The sequence below is a fragment of the Solanum dulcamara genome, chromosome 3 (genome assembly GCF_947179165.1).
Source record: "Solanum dulcamara chromosome 3, daSolDulc1.2, whole genome shotgun sequence".
NCBI lineage: Eukaryota > Viridiplantae > Streptophyta > Magnoliopsida > Solanales > Solanaceae > Solanum > Solanum dulcamara.
In genome coordinates, this window is record NC_077239.1 from 43,048,735 (window position 1) to 43,063,194 (window position 14,460).

The 14,460-nt window shown below is 35.7% G+C and overlaps 1 protein-coding gene across 3 annotated transcripts; it reads right to left on the reverse strand.

The window, feature by feature from the left end:
* Positions 1 to 543: 543 nt before the first annotated feature.
* LOC129882547 (peptide chain release factor 1, mitochondrial) lies at positions 544 to 7,734 on the reverse strand. 3 transcript variants are annotated; one of them, XM_055956901.1, is made up of 11 exons: positions 7,483 to 7,729; positions 7,131 to 7,231; positions 6,598 to 6,696; positions 4,374 to 4,557; positions 4,206 to 4,254; positions 4,035 to 4,113; positions 3,746 to 3,820; positions 3,595 to 3,672; positions 2,632 to 2,790; positions 1,079 to 1,174; positions 544 to 982 (listed from the first exon to the last, which is right to left on the reverse strand). In XM_055956901.1, exons 1-11 carry the CDS (start codon positions 7,679 to 7,681, stop codon positions 791 to 793), a joined length of 1,311 nt encoding a protein of 436 aa, XP_055812876.1. In that variant the 5' UTR covers positions 7,682 to 7,729; the 3' UTR covers positions 544 to 790. The 3 variants fall into 3 exon arrangements, with proteins under 3 accessions (XP_055812876.1, XP_055812878.1, XP_055812877.1); XM_055956903.1 differs by lacking the exon at positions 1,079 to 1,174 and having other exon boundaries at positions 544 to 871; positions 7,483 to 7,733; XM_055956902.1 differs by lacking the exons at positions 544 to 982; positions 1,079 to 1,174 and adding an exon at positions 1,181 to 1,755 and having other exon boundaries at positions 7,483 to 7,734.
* Positions 7,735 to 14,460: the final 6,726 nt, after the last annotated feature.

Genomic DNA, 14,460 nt, shown 5'->3' on the forward strand with positions numbered 1-14,460 from the left:
CCACATTAGGGTAGAAGGCTAGTTCATAATCTCGTCATTCTTCCTTATTAGTAGGCGTATTAAGACACTATAATTCCCACTATAATTTCCTGATGTCTGATGTTTGTTATTATCTATTATTTCCACTACTTTCTCTACGTTGACTGCTCTATCTTATTTGGGTTGCTTTCGTCACTTGCTTTTCCATATTGCTTTGAACTTCTTATTCTTATCTGACTTTTTTTATTATTTTACTGAGTAGAGGGTCTTTCGAAAACAGTCGTCCTACCTTGATAGGAGTCAGGTCTGCATACACTTTACCCTCCCCAGACCCCACGTTGTGGAATTTCACTGGGTCGTTGTCGTTGTATATTTAATCTTCAATTTATGTGTTTCAGGAAAATAATTTCCTCACTAACCAAATACTAAAAAATACATTTGATGAAAATGACTTCTATCACAATCAAACCCACTACAAAAATGACTTTTGTCCTACCAAACCCACTTAGAATGTACTTGCAATTTCAGATCTTTCCAGTCTCCGCAAGTTTGGACCAAGGAAAAGAAACGAGGACTAGGCAGGCAGCCACGCATCTATAAAACATGCACGTCATACATTATTTTCAGCTTCCCTAGCCTAAAACGTATTATCTTACCTCCATTCTAAAGTATTTGAAGGTTAAAAACTGCTGCTCTTATAACAGCTTGAAGCACAATAGAAACAACAATTTATCACTGCACAATCCCTCTACCAAACCTTTACATCTGAAGGAAATACAAGGGTAACCAGTCAGATTGTTTTAAGCAAACATTACATGGAGCTGAATGATGCAATCGCGTCCATTTCCTGCCGCAAAAGGAGAGCATCAATAAAAGCATCCAAATCTTCTCCCTGCAGAACATCAAATATGGAATGAGTTGTGATGCCAACACGATGATCAGTAACCCGTCCTTGAGGGAAGTTATAGGTGCGGATTCGCTCCGATCTGTCCCCACTGCCAATCTACTCAACATGCGTAAATAATATAGTATTAATCTTCCAAAAAGGAAACAAAAGAAATATTTGGAAAAAATCACTCCATGTCGAAGTAAATTCTACCTGCTCCAATCGAAGTTTCGATCTACTTGACTGATTGCTGATTCGCTCTATTTCATATAGTTTTGCACATAATATTTTTAGTGCTTTGGCCTTGTTCTGAACAAATGCCAAAAGATAGCAAATGAGTGGGTGTGGGGTTTGGGGGGGGGGGCGAAAGATTTTCAGAAAGAAAAAAAAAACATCAAAGCTAGTGGAGGCTAAAAATACTATCATGCTAGAATGGCTCGTAACCGAAAAATCAGCAATGATGCCAAGGAACACACATACCTAAATGAACTATATGAGCAATAGGCTTATCATATAAAACTAAGAACACTATAAGAATACTAAAAGAGGTACACATCCTAAAAATCTGTTTATTCCTTCAAACTGCTAAATATGTTCCTCAGGGAGACCAAGAGAATTGAGGAATCATGTTACAGCTTTATTTATTTCTGCAAATTCATCTCAAGTAACTAGCAAAATGTTAAATGAGCTCAGGTTTTAATAGATCAAGGGTAACTGCCAACAGCAAAAGAAATGTAGTTTCGCACAAAAAGCATTTGGTAACTGAATTGGAGGTGAGTTATACAACTATCAAATCTGCATGCCAGGTCGAGCGGGATGGCACGCAGTAGAGTGTGCCATATCTTAGAGTGCTTCGTGCTACCCGCTATTGGGTCTAAGTGGGAGAAATCCTGCATAAGTAATACCATGTTTGGTAGTAGGTTAGGAGTTAAGTTATTCATGTATAAATCAATACAATATTTGGTTTGCAATTTAGAAACCTCCATATACATATATAAGTTACGAGGAAATCTATGTATTATGTTATGTTGGATATGTGGAATAAATAATACATGTATAACTAATACATGAATAAATAAACCCTACATAATTAATACTTGCATAAAATAATACACAGATTTTCTAATAACTAATACTTGCATAACTCTAACCAGCTACCAAACGATGTTGTCGGTTAGGAGGTGATTTATTCATGCATTAAATTTTGTATAACTTGTACCATGTTTGGTAGCATTTTTTGCTATGTATAAAATTCAACACACCAGCGTTAGTTAAGCAATCTAGAATCTGCATAACTAATATATGTATAAGTTATGAGGGAATTTATGTATTATTTTATGTAGGATAGAAACTCTGGTTAATAAATTTCTACATTACTAATACATGCATAATTCTAACAAATAACCAAACAATCCCCAAGAATGTTTGATAATGAGCGACAGCCTCATGAGAAATTAGGTTCATAATCAGCCATCTATTCAACTGCGCTGCCAAAGGTCAGTGAAGAAGTAATAGTAATACAGAACATAGTACAAGAAGAAAATCATAAAAAACAAATAAACTAATGTGATTTGCACATTACATATCAACAAGATGAATTGAGAAAAGTAGAAAGGAAATTAGAAGTATAATTTACCATAGATTGTCATGACATCTAGTCAAAACAATGCACAGAACACGTAAAAGATTGCTGCTCAAATTCTGCTAAGACTTTGGAATAAACCACGCGGCCAAGGGAAAAACTGCCAAAAGGTTGGACACTTTACCATATGCTGGGAGCGCTGATCTTGTATGGAAACAGTTATCCCTGATGGCATGTGAGTGATTCTAACAGCACTGTTCGTGGTATTTGCATGCTGACCTCCTGATCCCCCTGATTTGTAAGTGTCAATTCTCAAATCTTCATTCCTCAACTTCACATCTAGCTGACAAAGATTCAAAGATTAATTAAGCAGTAAGCAGTCAGGTAACATCACTGTCAACCTTAAATGATCAACTAAAAAGAAAATCTAATCCAAATACACTTGAACATGTGCATGCGCCTGTTCTCCACCCCCTTCCCCTCTCATTGCTTTCCTTCTTCTAAGGTGCGTCAGACATGACACATGAAATTTAAATAATACAGCATAAAGTATGTATTTTGTTTTTATAAGGGCGGCATAAAGTATGTCTTTTGTTTTTATAAGGGCGGCATAAAGTGTGTATTTTGCTTTTATAAGGGCTGCATAAAGTATGTATTTTGTTTTTATAAGGGCGGCATAAAGTACGTCTTTTTGTTTTTATAAGGGAGGTATAAAGTATGTCTATTCAATAGACTCAAGCCGTGGAAAGTTCTAGCCAGGGGATACAAGACGTGCATCTATTGCATGCTACAACACACCTACACGTATAACTGTGTGTATATATATTGTATAACAAAAACACACACAGTGTGTGCATGAATATGCTATCACTCATGAGGATATGCTGTGTAGCCTATGATTTTTTACCCACAAATCCCACCCTAGTGTTTCCCATGCTTACGCAAACTATGAGATTAATAATATCGCAAAGAATCATTTCCTTTTAAGGATAAAACTGCTGAAGAGCCTTGATCTGATGCACGGTAAGCATCTAAAGTCCCTAGATGCAGTATCTTGGAGCCTTGAGCACACGGCTCCCTTGATGAGTTTCTAAAATTGCATTTATGCTTATAAACTGTCCATATGCACAGCACTAACAACACTCACCAGATCTGCCTGCGGGAGAATTGCAACAGAGACAGCACTGGTGTGAACACGTCCAGCTTTCTCTGTCACAGGCACCCGCTGCAAAGGAAGAAAAAATATATTATTTGGCTACATAAACTGCAGTCAAGCACAAGATTTAAGGTGAAACTACCTGAACTCTGTGAATTCCACTCTCAAATTTTAGTTTCCCGTACACACCACCTCCAGAGATAGAAGCAATAGCTTCCTGACGATAAATTTTGCAAAAGTCAAAAACATGTAATTGGGAACAACAAAATACAAAACATGGTACACTTTCATTTACTTGGAGGCATTAATACCATTATTTGAAGCTTACAAGCTCCTTTTGATCCAACAATGCTAATTGCAATTTTAAACCAACAATGGTAAAAATATTTCAAGTAACATTTAAGGTGATGTATGAAGCATGGTAGACAAACCTTGTATCCTTTAAGATCAGACTCAGCTATTTCTAGAACCTCGTACTTCCAGCCTTTTTTCACAGAATATTTTTCATACCTGATGTTGAAATAATATCAGGATCAGGAATGAGAAGTTATTAGTTGAACCAAGGGAAATCCAGGAACTCAACTCATGTTCTAGTAACCCACATTTTGAATATGTCCATCGCAAATAAAGAAGCCTCTTCCCCTCCAGTTCCTGAAAATATTTTAAATTGATTATTATAGTGGACCTACCAAAAAGAGTACACATTTATACCAATGAAAATAGAGGTCAAATGAAGTTCGGATATATCAAGATTCAATGAAGCTCCTTACCTGCCCTCACTTCGAGAATGCAGTCCCTCTCGTCAGCATCATCTTTGGGTAGTAATGACTTCAGAAGGAGAAACTGAAATTTCTTCTCATCTTCTGTGGCTTCACTCAATTCTTCAGAAGCCATCTGCTGCATGTCTTTTTCATCTTGACATTCAGATATTACTGACTTCAGTTCCTTAATCTCCTAGAAGGGGAAAAGAAAAAATAGCAAGATCTATTAGAGCAAGACTGAGAATAATATAGGATACAAATGATCCTTGGGACAATAGAGGGTTAAAAAAGAAATTAATTTAAATGTCAAGAGAAAGGCCAGGAAAGAACTGATATCTCGCTCAAAAAAAAAAAGGTTAATGTGTTTGCTTACAACAATTTGCACCAGATGTATCATAATGACTCGGGCATCATCATTCAGGGTTATCATATCGCGTTCATGTCATTAGATAAGATCGTAGGACCTAGCAAAGAGGTTGAGAATTAAGGTACTTTAGCTTAGTATGTCCTTAGATATGGAGATGATGGTACAGTCAGTTACACAATAGGTACAACCACACCATTAGTTATTCAGTTTCGAATGAGTATCTCCGCAGCCATGGAGGACAATGAGTATCTACCTGTGTCATCCCGAGAAAGCGAATGTTATAGCAGATCCTTGAAGTAGAAGCCTATAGGTGGTATGGCCAATATAGCAGTTTGTGTGTGACTTGTAATTGTGAACTAGCAGACTTCGGCTAACCGGATTTCTTAAGAAAAAAGTAATGCTAACCGGGGATTACACTTGTGCCATAGGGTCTAATAAGACACTTGCAGGGATTGTTACACAGTCTTCCCAGCGTTTTCAAAGATGTAAAGCGCATAAAAAAGGTCCAAGGTTCATTGGGCCTTTGATTGCAAAACTCAAATAAGCCGTGGGCTTTATTGAATAAAGATGCAAATGAAGAAAAATATTGATATGTATGTGTAATCCAGACTAATAATAATAAGCATGGATAACAAATATATAGACAAAGAAATTGAAAAAAAATATGATAAAGTGAAAAATCAATTATTTAGTGTTGTCTCTTTAGGATTACACTCATTGGCAAGGAAAAGTATGCCTTAGAACCTTGATGAAAACACTTAAGCACCCACAAAGGAAGGTAAAGCGCTCAACATCTTTTGCACCTTGTTTTAGGGCTTAACCACTTAAGCGCACTTTTAGCACCTTTGACAACACTGAGTCTTTCATAGCTGAGCAGATTAAGGCATAGCAGATTAAGGCATAATAGTACAATACGACAATAATCCCTTTTGTTTGGGGTTTGGAGAATGTATTTAAAATGGTAGGAGTTCTGCCTTTGTGATTAATAATGATGATGTACTACGACTCAATGGTCGGACATAGGTCTGAGCCATTGATAAGTTTAGGAGACTGGTTTCAGAAGAAGCTCATAGTTAGCGGTATTCCACGCATCGGAGTATTACAATATGTTTCAGGATTTGCTTGACTTGGTACTTATAGAGAGGCATAAAGAGTGATGTTATTAAGCATGCATCTCATTGCTTGAACCTTCAACATGTCAATTACAAGCTTCAAAGACCCAGCGGTTAGCTCTAAATGACAAATTCATCATAGCATACAAAATTCAAATGTTTTTTATGATTTATGTTATATAATACTGATAAATGCACTATTCTTTGTATGTATATAGCCCCGCCTCACCTTTAGGGGACGATCAATAATGCATACAGAGTATGTTTATACTTTAAGGAGATTCGGGGTCAGTACTAGTGAGCAACGTGGCTAATAAAGTTTCTGAGTTTTCAATCAGCAGTAAGTTGTTCATTCTTCTACCATGGCAGTAGGTTTAAGTTCTATTGTTATCTATTTAATACTGTCCAACAATGTTTTAGATAGAACTCTTAGATGCTCCATTGACTCATGTATTGGACGATGGCTTAGTACTTTGGTCTTGTAAAGATTAAGGCTTTCTTTAATGCTCTAGATATGTTCTAATTAATTGGTCGCTTGGTAGGTTACTAGCTGGCTGCCGGTCAAGGATCCTTAGAATTTGGGTCTGTCAAAGAGGGTTGAACTTAGGAAGGGAGAATCTCTTCGGTCTTCCTTCCAGACAGACTAGCTCATACAGCATGCAGATGTGGAACGTAGTTACCCGAGCAATCAATGTTTCTCACTTAGAAAGAATGCATCAAAGATGTCAACCTGCACCAGATCAAGTTGAGTTACCTTCTGTTTTGCCCTTAACTTGCTTATGAGATCTACTGAATCTCTGAGCTTCCTGAGCTCTTTGTTGGCCGTTGAATATTCAGAAGGTGTCAATTCCGGCTGTAATTAATCAATATATAAGGTAAAGATAAAGATAAAGAGAAGAGAAGATGAGATGAGATAATTGTAGTGTGCACTTAATACAAAATTGAATAAAGAGAATAGAAGCATTTGTTTTCCTACATCACTGGTAGAGGACAACAATATAGCACGCAGAGAGTAGAGTTAATCTGAATTGTTACATTTAATGGTAGTTCCTTTAGAAGGTACAATTTAGGCTTTTTTCTTAGAAAAAGACATTTCAACAGTTGTAAGTGGAAAAATGATCCAATGATGTTGGATCAAATTCATCAAAACATTCAGGCATTTGATTGCCATGAAAACAAGAGCAGTACATAGGGTGAGCCCACCAGTTACCTGACACTAGTCAGTAGTCACCGTCATTAGAATTAAAATTGAAAAAGAAGAGAAAACATCTAGGAATAGTGAATCACCTGATGTAAAAAATGCTGAAGTTCAGCATTCCTGTTCTCAATTGCAGATAACCTTTGGTCCATCATTTTAATGAGGTCAATAGACAATTGAGGCTGCAGCTCTGCATTTTATAAGAATCAAGTAACATAATGAAATGGCTATTCTCTCAATGGCCATGAATTAAATAGAAATACTTTACCCATTTCAGTTTAAATTGCTACGCCCTAATATTCACTCTCAAACTATTAAGTTGCCAAGTAAATCATACATAATATTCATTTCATTAGTGCATAGCATCATCATAAATGCAAATCTTTGACCCAAAAAAATGCCATTTTGAATTATAAACAAGTATGAAAACTTTTTACGGACCTGTAGAATAATATCGAAGAAGACTGAAAAAAGGAAATCTTCCCGTCACTGTGGATACTGCAGCAGTTGAGAAATCTTTCTTTACAGACAAGGATTTTATTGACCCAATGTTACTTCGCCAAAATCCGTGATTCCTCATCCTTATTTCAAAATGTTTCCACCTGCACAAGAGATTTCTCCTATTTTCATCTCTTTTCATCTCAGGGGTGACATACTTCCAAATTACCAGTTTACCCCTCTGAATTTCTCAAGTACGATCTATGAAATCCATCAATATAAACTTTATTAATTTCACCACTGCACTCTTGTTTTTTTTTTTTTTGATAATAAAGGATTTTATTCATTAATTAAACTAAAGAGTTATTATATAAAAAAAACTATCTTAGGCGACTCAATGCCTAATTTACTACTTCATTAGCTTCTCTATATATATGTTTGATTGGTGCTTTTTCTATTTCATGCAACAGGTACCTGCAATTATCAATTAAATTTTAATAGAAACAGTCTTTGTTAGATAACATGTCGATGATTTCATAGCAACCAGTTTCAATTACTAAGGGTGTTAAGTTATTTTGTAAAGCAAGCTTTAAACCGTGAAACAAAGTAAAAGCTTTCGTGTATATGTTTGTGGCATAGTATATTCCCATGTTGAAATCCATGACCCATTTCATATTGTGATCGCTGAAAACGCCTCAAATTCCTCCCTTTCCCAAATTGAATTCCCAAGCTCTGTCTATATTGAGTTTGAAAATATTCTTATCCGGAGGTTTCCATTTGAAGTAGATGGTACTTGTATCCTTATTGGGACATTTTTACTAGTCATAAACTTGTATTCCATTGTTTTATTATATACCTAGTTGATCAAAAGAGGTTTAGTATTTTTCTGAAAAATTTGTCATTTCGATTGTTCCAAATTTTTCATAGGAGAAATGAGATGAATTCAGCCCAGGTTAAGACATTATCCCAAGCATCTCTTGATTTAAGTTGCTTTTCTAATCAAGTGATCATGGTTTCTTGATCATTAGCATGTAATGGGTAGTTATGGTCTTGGTTTGTTTGCTCCCACAAAGTCTCAGAGTGAGTACATCTAAGAAATAGATGTTCAATGTCTTCCTTTTCTTTGCCATAAATATTGCAAGTATCCATCACGCTCTGATACTCCACCCAAGACGTGATCAGAACTCGGAGACCATTGTTATTTCCAAGCGAACCACTTGATCTGGCTAACTCACTCAGCAGAAGACTTAACTCAATGATAAAAGAGTAACCTCAAGTTGGTATTCACATAACATACTCATCAATCCTCAAAATAATAATTTAAGGTACTCGTTTAGAATAAAAGTCAATATCATATCGTAATAATGAAAGTAGTATTTCCAAAACAGACTCTAAAAGACTCAAATGACTCCACTCATCTCAATCTATGAAACCTCTACTTACTAATAAGAATATGATGAGACAAGCTCACGACTACCTCAAAAAAATAAAGAAATGACATAAAGCTAATAATGAAGGAGATTCTCGGAATGCAAAGAGGTCTCACCACAAAAGGGAGAAGACAGATCCTCAGTGATGCGCATGTTGATGATCTCTAACACCTGTATCTGCATCATAAAATGATGCATGTCGAAAAACGTCAGTACATGGAATGTACGAATATGTAAAATGGTAAAAAAGAAACTTACATCAAGATACTCAACTTAGGGGTGGACATAAAATACCGAAAACCGAATTATCGAACCGAACCGATTATTTTGGTATCTCGGTATTCAATATTCAGTATTTTGGTTCGATATTCGGTACCAAAATGTTAAATTTCGATATTTCGGTTTCGGTTTCGGTATTTTATAATTTTCCCGTTCGCTATTCGGTATTTACCGAATACCAAATTTATTTCTATTGGCAATTGGGCCTCCTATAATTATTTCTGTTGGGCCCATTCCTATAATTTAACTATATCTAACATACCCTAAGTCCCAGCCCAATTATGTAACATACCCTAACAACCCATTAGCATTTAGCCCAATTAACCTATTCACTAAATATTATCTCTATATTGATTACTACCCAACCCTAATCTAGTAATCTTCAGTTCTTCACTATTCAGTCTTCACTCTTCACTTCTATGTTAGACTTCTGAGTTCACCACCGCCTCAGACCTCAGTCTTCAGTCTTCAGTCTTCACGCCGGTCGCCGCCTTCAGCCCTTCGCGCCACCATCAGCTTCCTGTTCTCCATCAAATATCAAATCTTTTGGAAAAATTTGTACGGGATTAGTGAAATAGAAGTTCCAGGTAAGAGATTCATGTTGATTGATGTCTCTTATTATCCATTGCACCACTTTCTGGCAAATCAATTTATGGCATCCATGCCCGGATCCTTATTTATGCATCCTCTTTTAGATGCTGTCTTGGGTTAAAATCAAAATTTTCTATTAAACACTCAAATCTTGATTACCCTATAAAGACCAAGAACAAGAAAGCTAGCAAATTGATAGTTGATTTTGAATTGCAACATTCACCTCCATTAGACCATTACTATTCCAAGATTTTGAATATACTGCTTCTTGTTTTTAAGTTGAAAAGGGAAAGTATATTGCGTGCTGAACTAAAGTGGAGACACTTCATAATATGAGAATTAATGGACGATAACCATAAATTAATTATTATACTAGGAAGAAAATTCATGTCTAGAAAGTTACTAAAGTTTCACTTGTCAGTTGTCACCAAAATTGCCTGCTCAAAAAACTAGTACTGATTATTTCCAAAAGGTCAAATCTTTTTTCTTCAAATGAATACCTTTTTTTTTAATTATGGTAACTATTTGCTGTTTCGAATGATTGTTAATTTATGTATTATAAGATTTGTAATCTCTTCTATTTGTAATCTCTTCTATTTGTAATATTTTAATTGTGGTAACTATTTGCTCTTTTCAGGAATTTTGTTCTGTTTTTCTATGATTTTTGAAGGGTTGCAGTATCTACTTTGGCTGTTGCAGAAAGAGTGGCTACAGAAAGGGGAGAACCTCTTGGTGACTCAGTATGTTACTATTCTTCTCTGCTCTAAATCCTTTTTTTAGGGGCTTTTGGTTAAGCTTTCACTGGATGAGACGGTCATAAAAATTAAAATTTTGTTTGTTACGATTAAATTTGGAAGCTTCTTTATGTTAGTCGCTGTTCTTCACAGAGTATTTTTGGTAGGTTGGTTATAAAGTACGATTAGAAAGGGTGAAAGAAAAAAATACACATTTGCTATTTTGTACGAGTGGTATTTTGCTTCGTCGTCTTCTCAGTGACCGCAATCTTGATGGTATAACCCATGTTTTCATTGATAAAATTCATGAACAAGGCATGAATGAAGGTAGCTGAATTGGCAAATTAGGTCTCTGATTTTGGTTTTCTTATGAAAGCATTTCCAATGCATTGAACATTTGCTTCTCATTCTTTATCAGATTTCCTGTTGATTGTGTTGAAGGATCTTCTTCCACGACGCCCAAATTTGAGATTGATTATGTTGACTGATGAGTGCTACTCTTAATGCTGAATTATTTTCCAATTACTTTAGAGGAGCACCTATGATTCACATCCCAGTAAGCTGCAACTTATATCACCAGTCAGTTCTTAGGCACGTTTGCAAGCACTACTGACTACACCACTCAACTGGGAACTATGGTTGCTCAGTGTCTTAATTGGTGCTGCAAGCATGCTTGTTGCAGTAATATTGAAGTTGATACCTATTGAACATAAGAATACCTATTCAAAGATCATAGATCAGCACCCTGGCTCAGTTTTATTCTCAGTTGTATTTGATCCATTGCTTAGTTTGTTATTAAAAATCTTCACATCTTTTATTGTTGCTATTATGAATATGATGTACTAACATATTCCGTGTGGACTTCGACTTCAATATGGTATTACCGAATACCATACCGAACTGAATTTTATTTTATCGATTACTGAATTACCGAATCGGAGTTTGAAAGTTCGGTATTTGGTATATACTTTAAATTACCGATTACCGAATTACTGAATTCAAACTTTGAAAATACCGAACCGAATACCGAACGCCCACCCCTAACTCAACTTAAGGAACTCAACTCTGAAAATAACTCAACTCAATAAATCATGCAATGTAATGAAACAGTGCTTCAAAAGATATGCAATAATAAATGCAACTCAGTATAACAAAATATAGTACTTTTACTTCATTAGGGATATTCTTTAACCAACAACCATCACTTATGAGCTAGTGACAATCTAACGAAGTGCTGTCATTTTCACACCCATCCAATACTTTGCCAGGGTAAGGGATGTCACATCATCTCTGGATCCATATAAAAAGTCCTCTTTTAGGACAATAAGGAGTCGTCCGAATGAACGACACGATCCTATCCTACGCTGGCTACGTAGTTTATAGGGATTGAGTTATTTAAACTGTTGCCCAAGTCGGTGTGCAATACTACTCCTAAAAACATCTTTATGCTCATATACATATACATTAAGTGAGTGAAACATTCAAAATATATCCCATCTAGTCTCATTGGATTTTCACATCAATTTATATCAACTTCTCTTATCATCATCTCTTCTCTTATATATATGTAACATTCATCTCATCAAGTTCATTTAAATCATACATCGGCTTCTCAAAATATGACTTGCAATGTGTTGATACTCATGCTTGATAATAAACATCAAAAAATTCCTTCAAAACTCAACATTATACTCAACTCATCATTCATTTAATATGGATAAAACATCATTCTTTTAACATCAATAACGCATAAAATATATAATACAAACCTCAATTAGGGTTCACATGGATACAAATGCAAAATCACAACCTCAACCATCATCTCATCAAGTATAATATAATATACATACTAGAACTGAATAAAAGAGTACATAAATCCATCAAGAAATCACTTTTGTTGGATTAGAAACTTGAATTCATGACTCAATTTGACTTTATAAATATGTAAGGCACGAGGAAGATCATAGTCCAACGTTCTGATAGCCTTACTGTTACATTCCGTATTTTTGTACCTTGGAACACGTTCTTAAGTCTCTTGAAAGGCTCTTAAGTTTCATGGAAGGATCGTAAGCCTCTTAAGTTTCTTAAGGCTTCCTAAAGTTTCTTAAAGCTTCTAAAAGCTTCTTAAGACTTCTTAAGAACTCAAGGTTCTTAAGAGTTTTCATGTGAGCCGGATAATCTATAACGCTATCAAACAACTCTAAGGAAATGAGAATGCGATACCCCATGTTAGAGAAGATTGGAAATAGAGTTATAAGAATCCGAAAGAAGTTGGAGACCAAATGATGAGTCGTAGGACACAACTTATTTACGTAAGCTACCAACTTGAAAATCTTACATACTTAAGCTATTGGAGTACATACCAAGCTTATGTAGCAAGAATTACATAGGTTCATAAAGTAAGACGAGATTAAGAACCCACGAGGGAGAGAAGAGAGTGCCACATGGCAACATGAGAGAGTGTCACATGGCAGCAGCTGGAGCAAGGGTGGTGGACCCCACATGCCATGTGACAGCTTGTGATTGGAGGAAAGGGGTGTGTTGGCCTAATGAGGGCTTGACACATGTCACTACTGAGGGCTTGACATGTGTCACCACTTAGAGGTTGACACGTGTCACCCCCTTAGGTGGCCTATATATATGTATTATGACTTATTAAAGTTCCATACTTATCTAAAAAATTCAAGAACAAGAAAGAAGAGAAGAGAAGAAACTAGAGAGAGAGAGAGCCACGGTTTTGGAAGGAAAAAAAGGTGAGTTCTTCGATTTTGATCTGTGAATTAATTATCTAGGGTGTACCACGATGTTATGAAGATGTTAGTAATGAAAATTTATGGTTTGGAGCATCCCAAAATGTTAGCAAACATCCACAAAATTTTAGGCGCGCTAAAGGAACTTCCGTGGAAAGTTTGACGAGTTTCAGGCAAGGTAAGAGCTTCCCTTTCAAATTGGAGTTTATGATGTTTTTATGAGGTATATTACATGTAACACCCCAATTTTATTTTAAGAAAAAAATGTTTTATTTTAGCTACATTTTTGGGTGATATGACTTTGGGAGGCCATAAACCCATTAGAATTTAGAAATATGAGAAAACTCATAAAATAAAAGTTGTAGATAATTGAAATACCTTTATAACCATAGGTTTTGTGCTTATATGCGACATCGATATAAAATGTTATGGACATTTTAAGGTAGAAAGGTCAAGCAGGGTGGTGATTTTGGGCCTAACCCGATTCCAAGTCGGGTCAGGCCCATTTTCTCTAACCTTTAAAGGATAAGTTCATCTTATTTCTTAAATTTTAGACCATAACTTTCCAGAACATCATAGAGAAAGAGAGAAAGAGAGAAAGAGAGATATTCTAGGCTAAGAAGCCATTTTTGACCCAAATCCGAGTCCCGAATTCCGAAGCTTGTGAAGAGAAAGGCGTTGCACGTTGCGTTGTCTTTACTTTGAGCTAAAAGTCAGTGAATAAGGAGTGTATTGAGGTGGTTTATTTACACTTAAGGTAAGATTGAGTTTCTTTTTTCCTTGTTAACAAGCTTGTTTAGAGATTTAACGGATTAAAATGGAGGAAGAAGCGTTATAAACTTGTTTGTTGCTTTGTTGAGACTTATGGATTAGGGGCTGTTTTGATTGGATTAAAGGGTTGGAATTAGTTAAGTTATGATGTAGAATGATTGTTATATTGTTTCTGATGTTGTTTATAAGTTTTTATTGTCAAAATTGGGGGAATAAACTTTGGTTGCAAACCCATTTTTTGATGGGACTTCTGTTAGTAAGTTTAGTGTAACTTCTTGTGTAAAGCTTTGTTTCGAGTGATTCAAGATGTTTTGGAAATATATTTCATAGGGATATAACTTTCATTTAGGCTCTAAAACCCATTTTTGCTTGTATCTACTCGAAAAAGGGTGATGAAGTATAGGGGAGGTGCTGCCCAGATTTTGT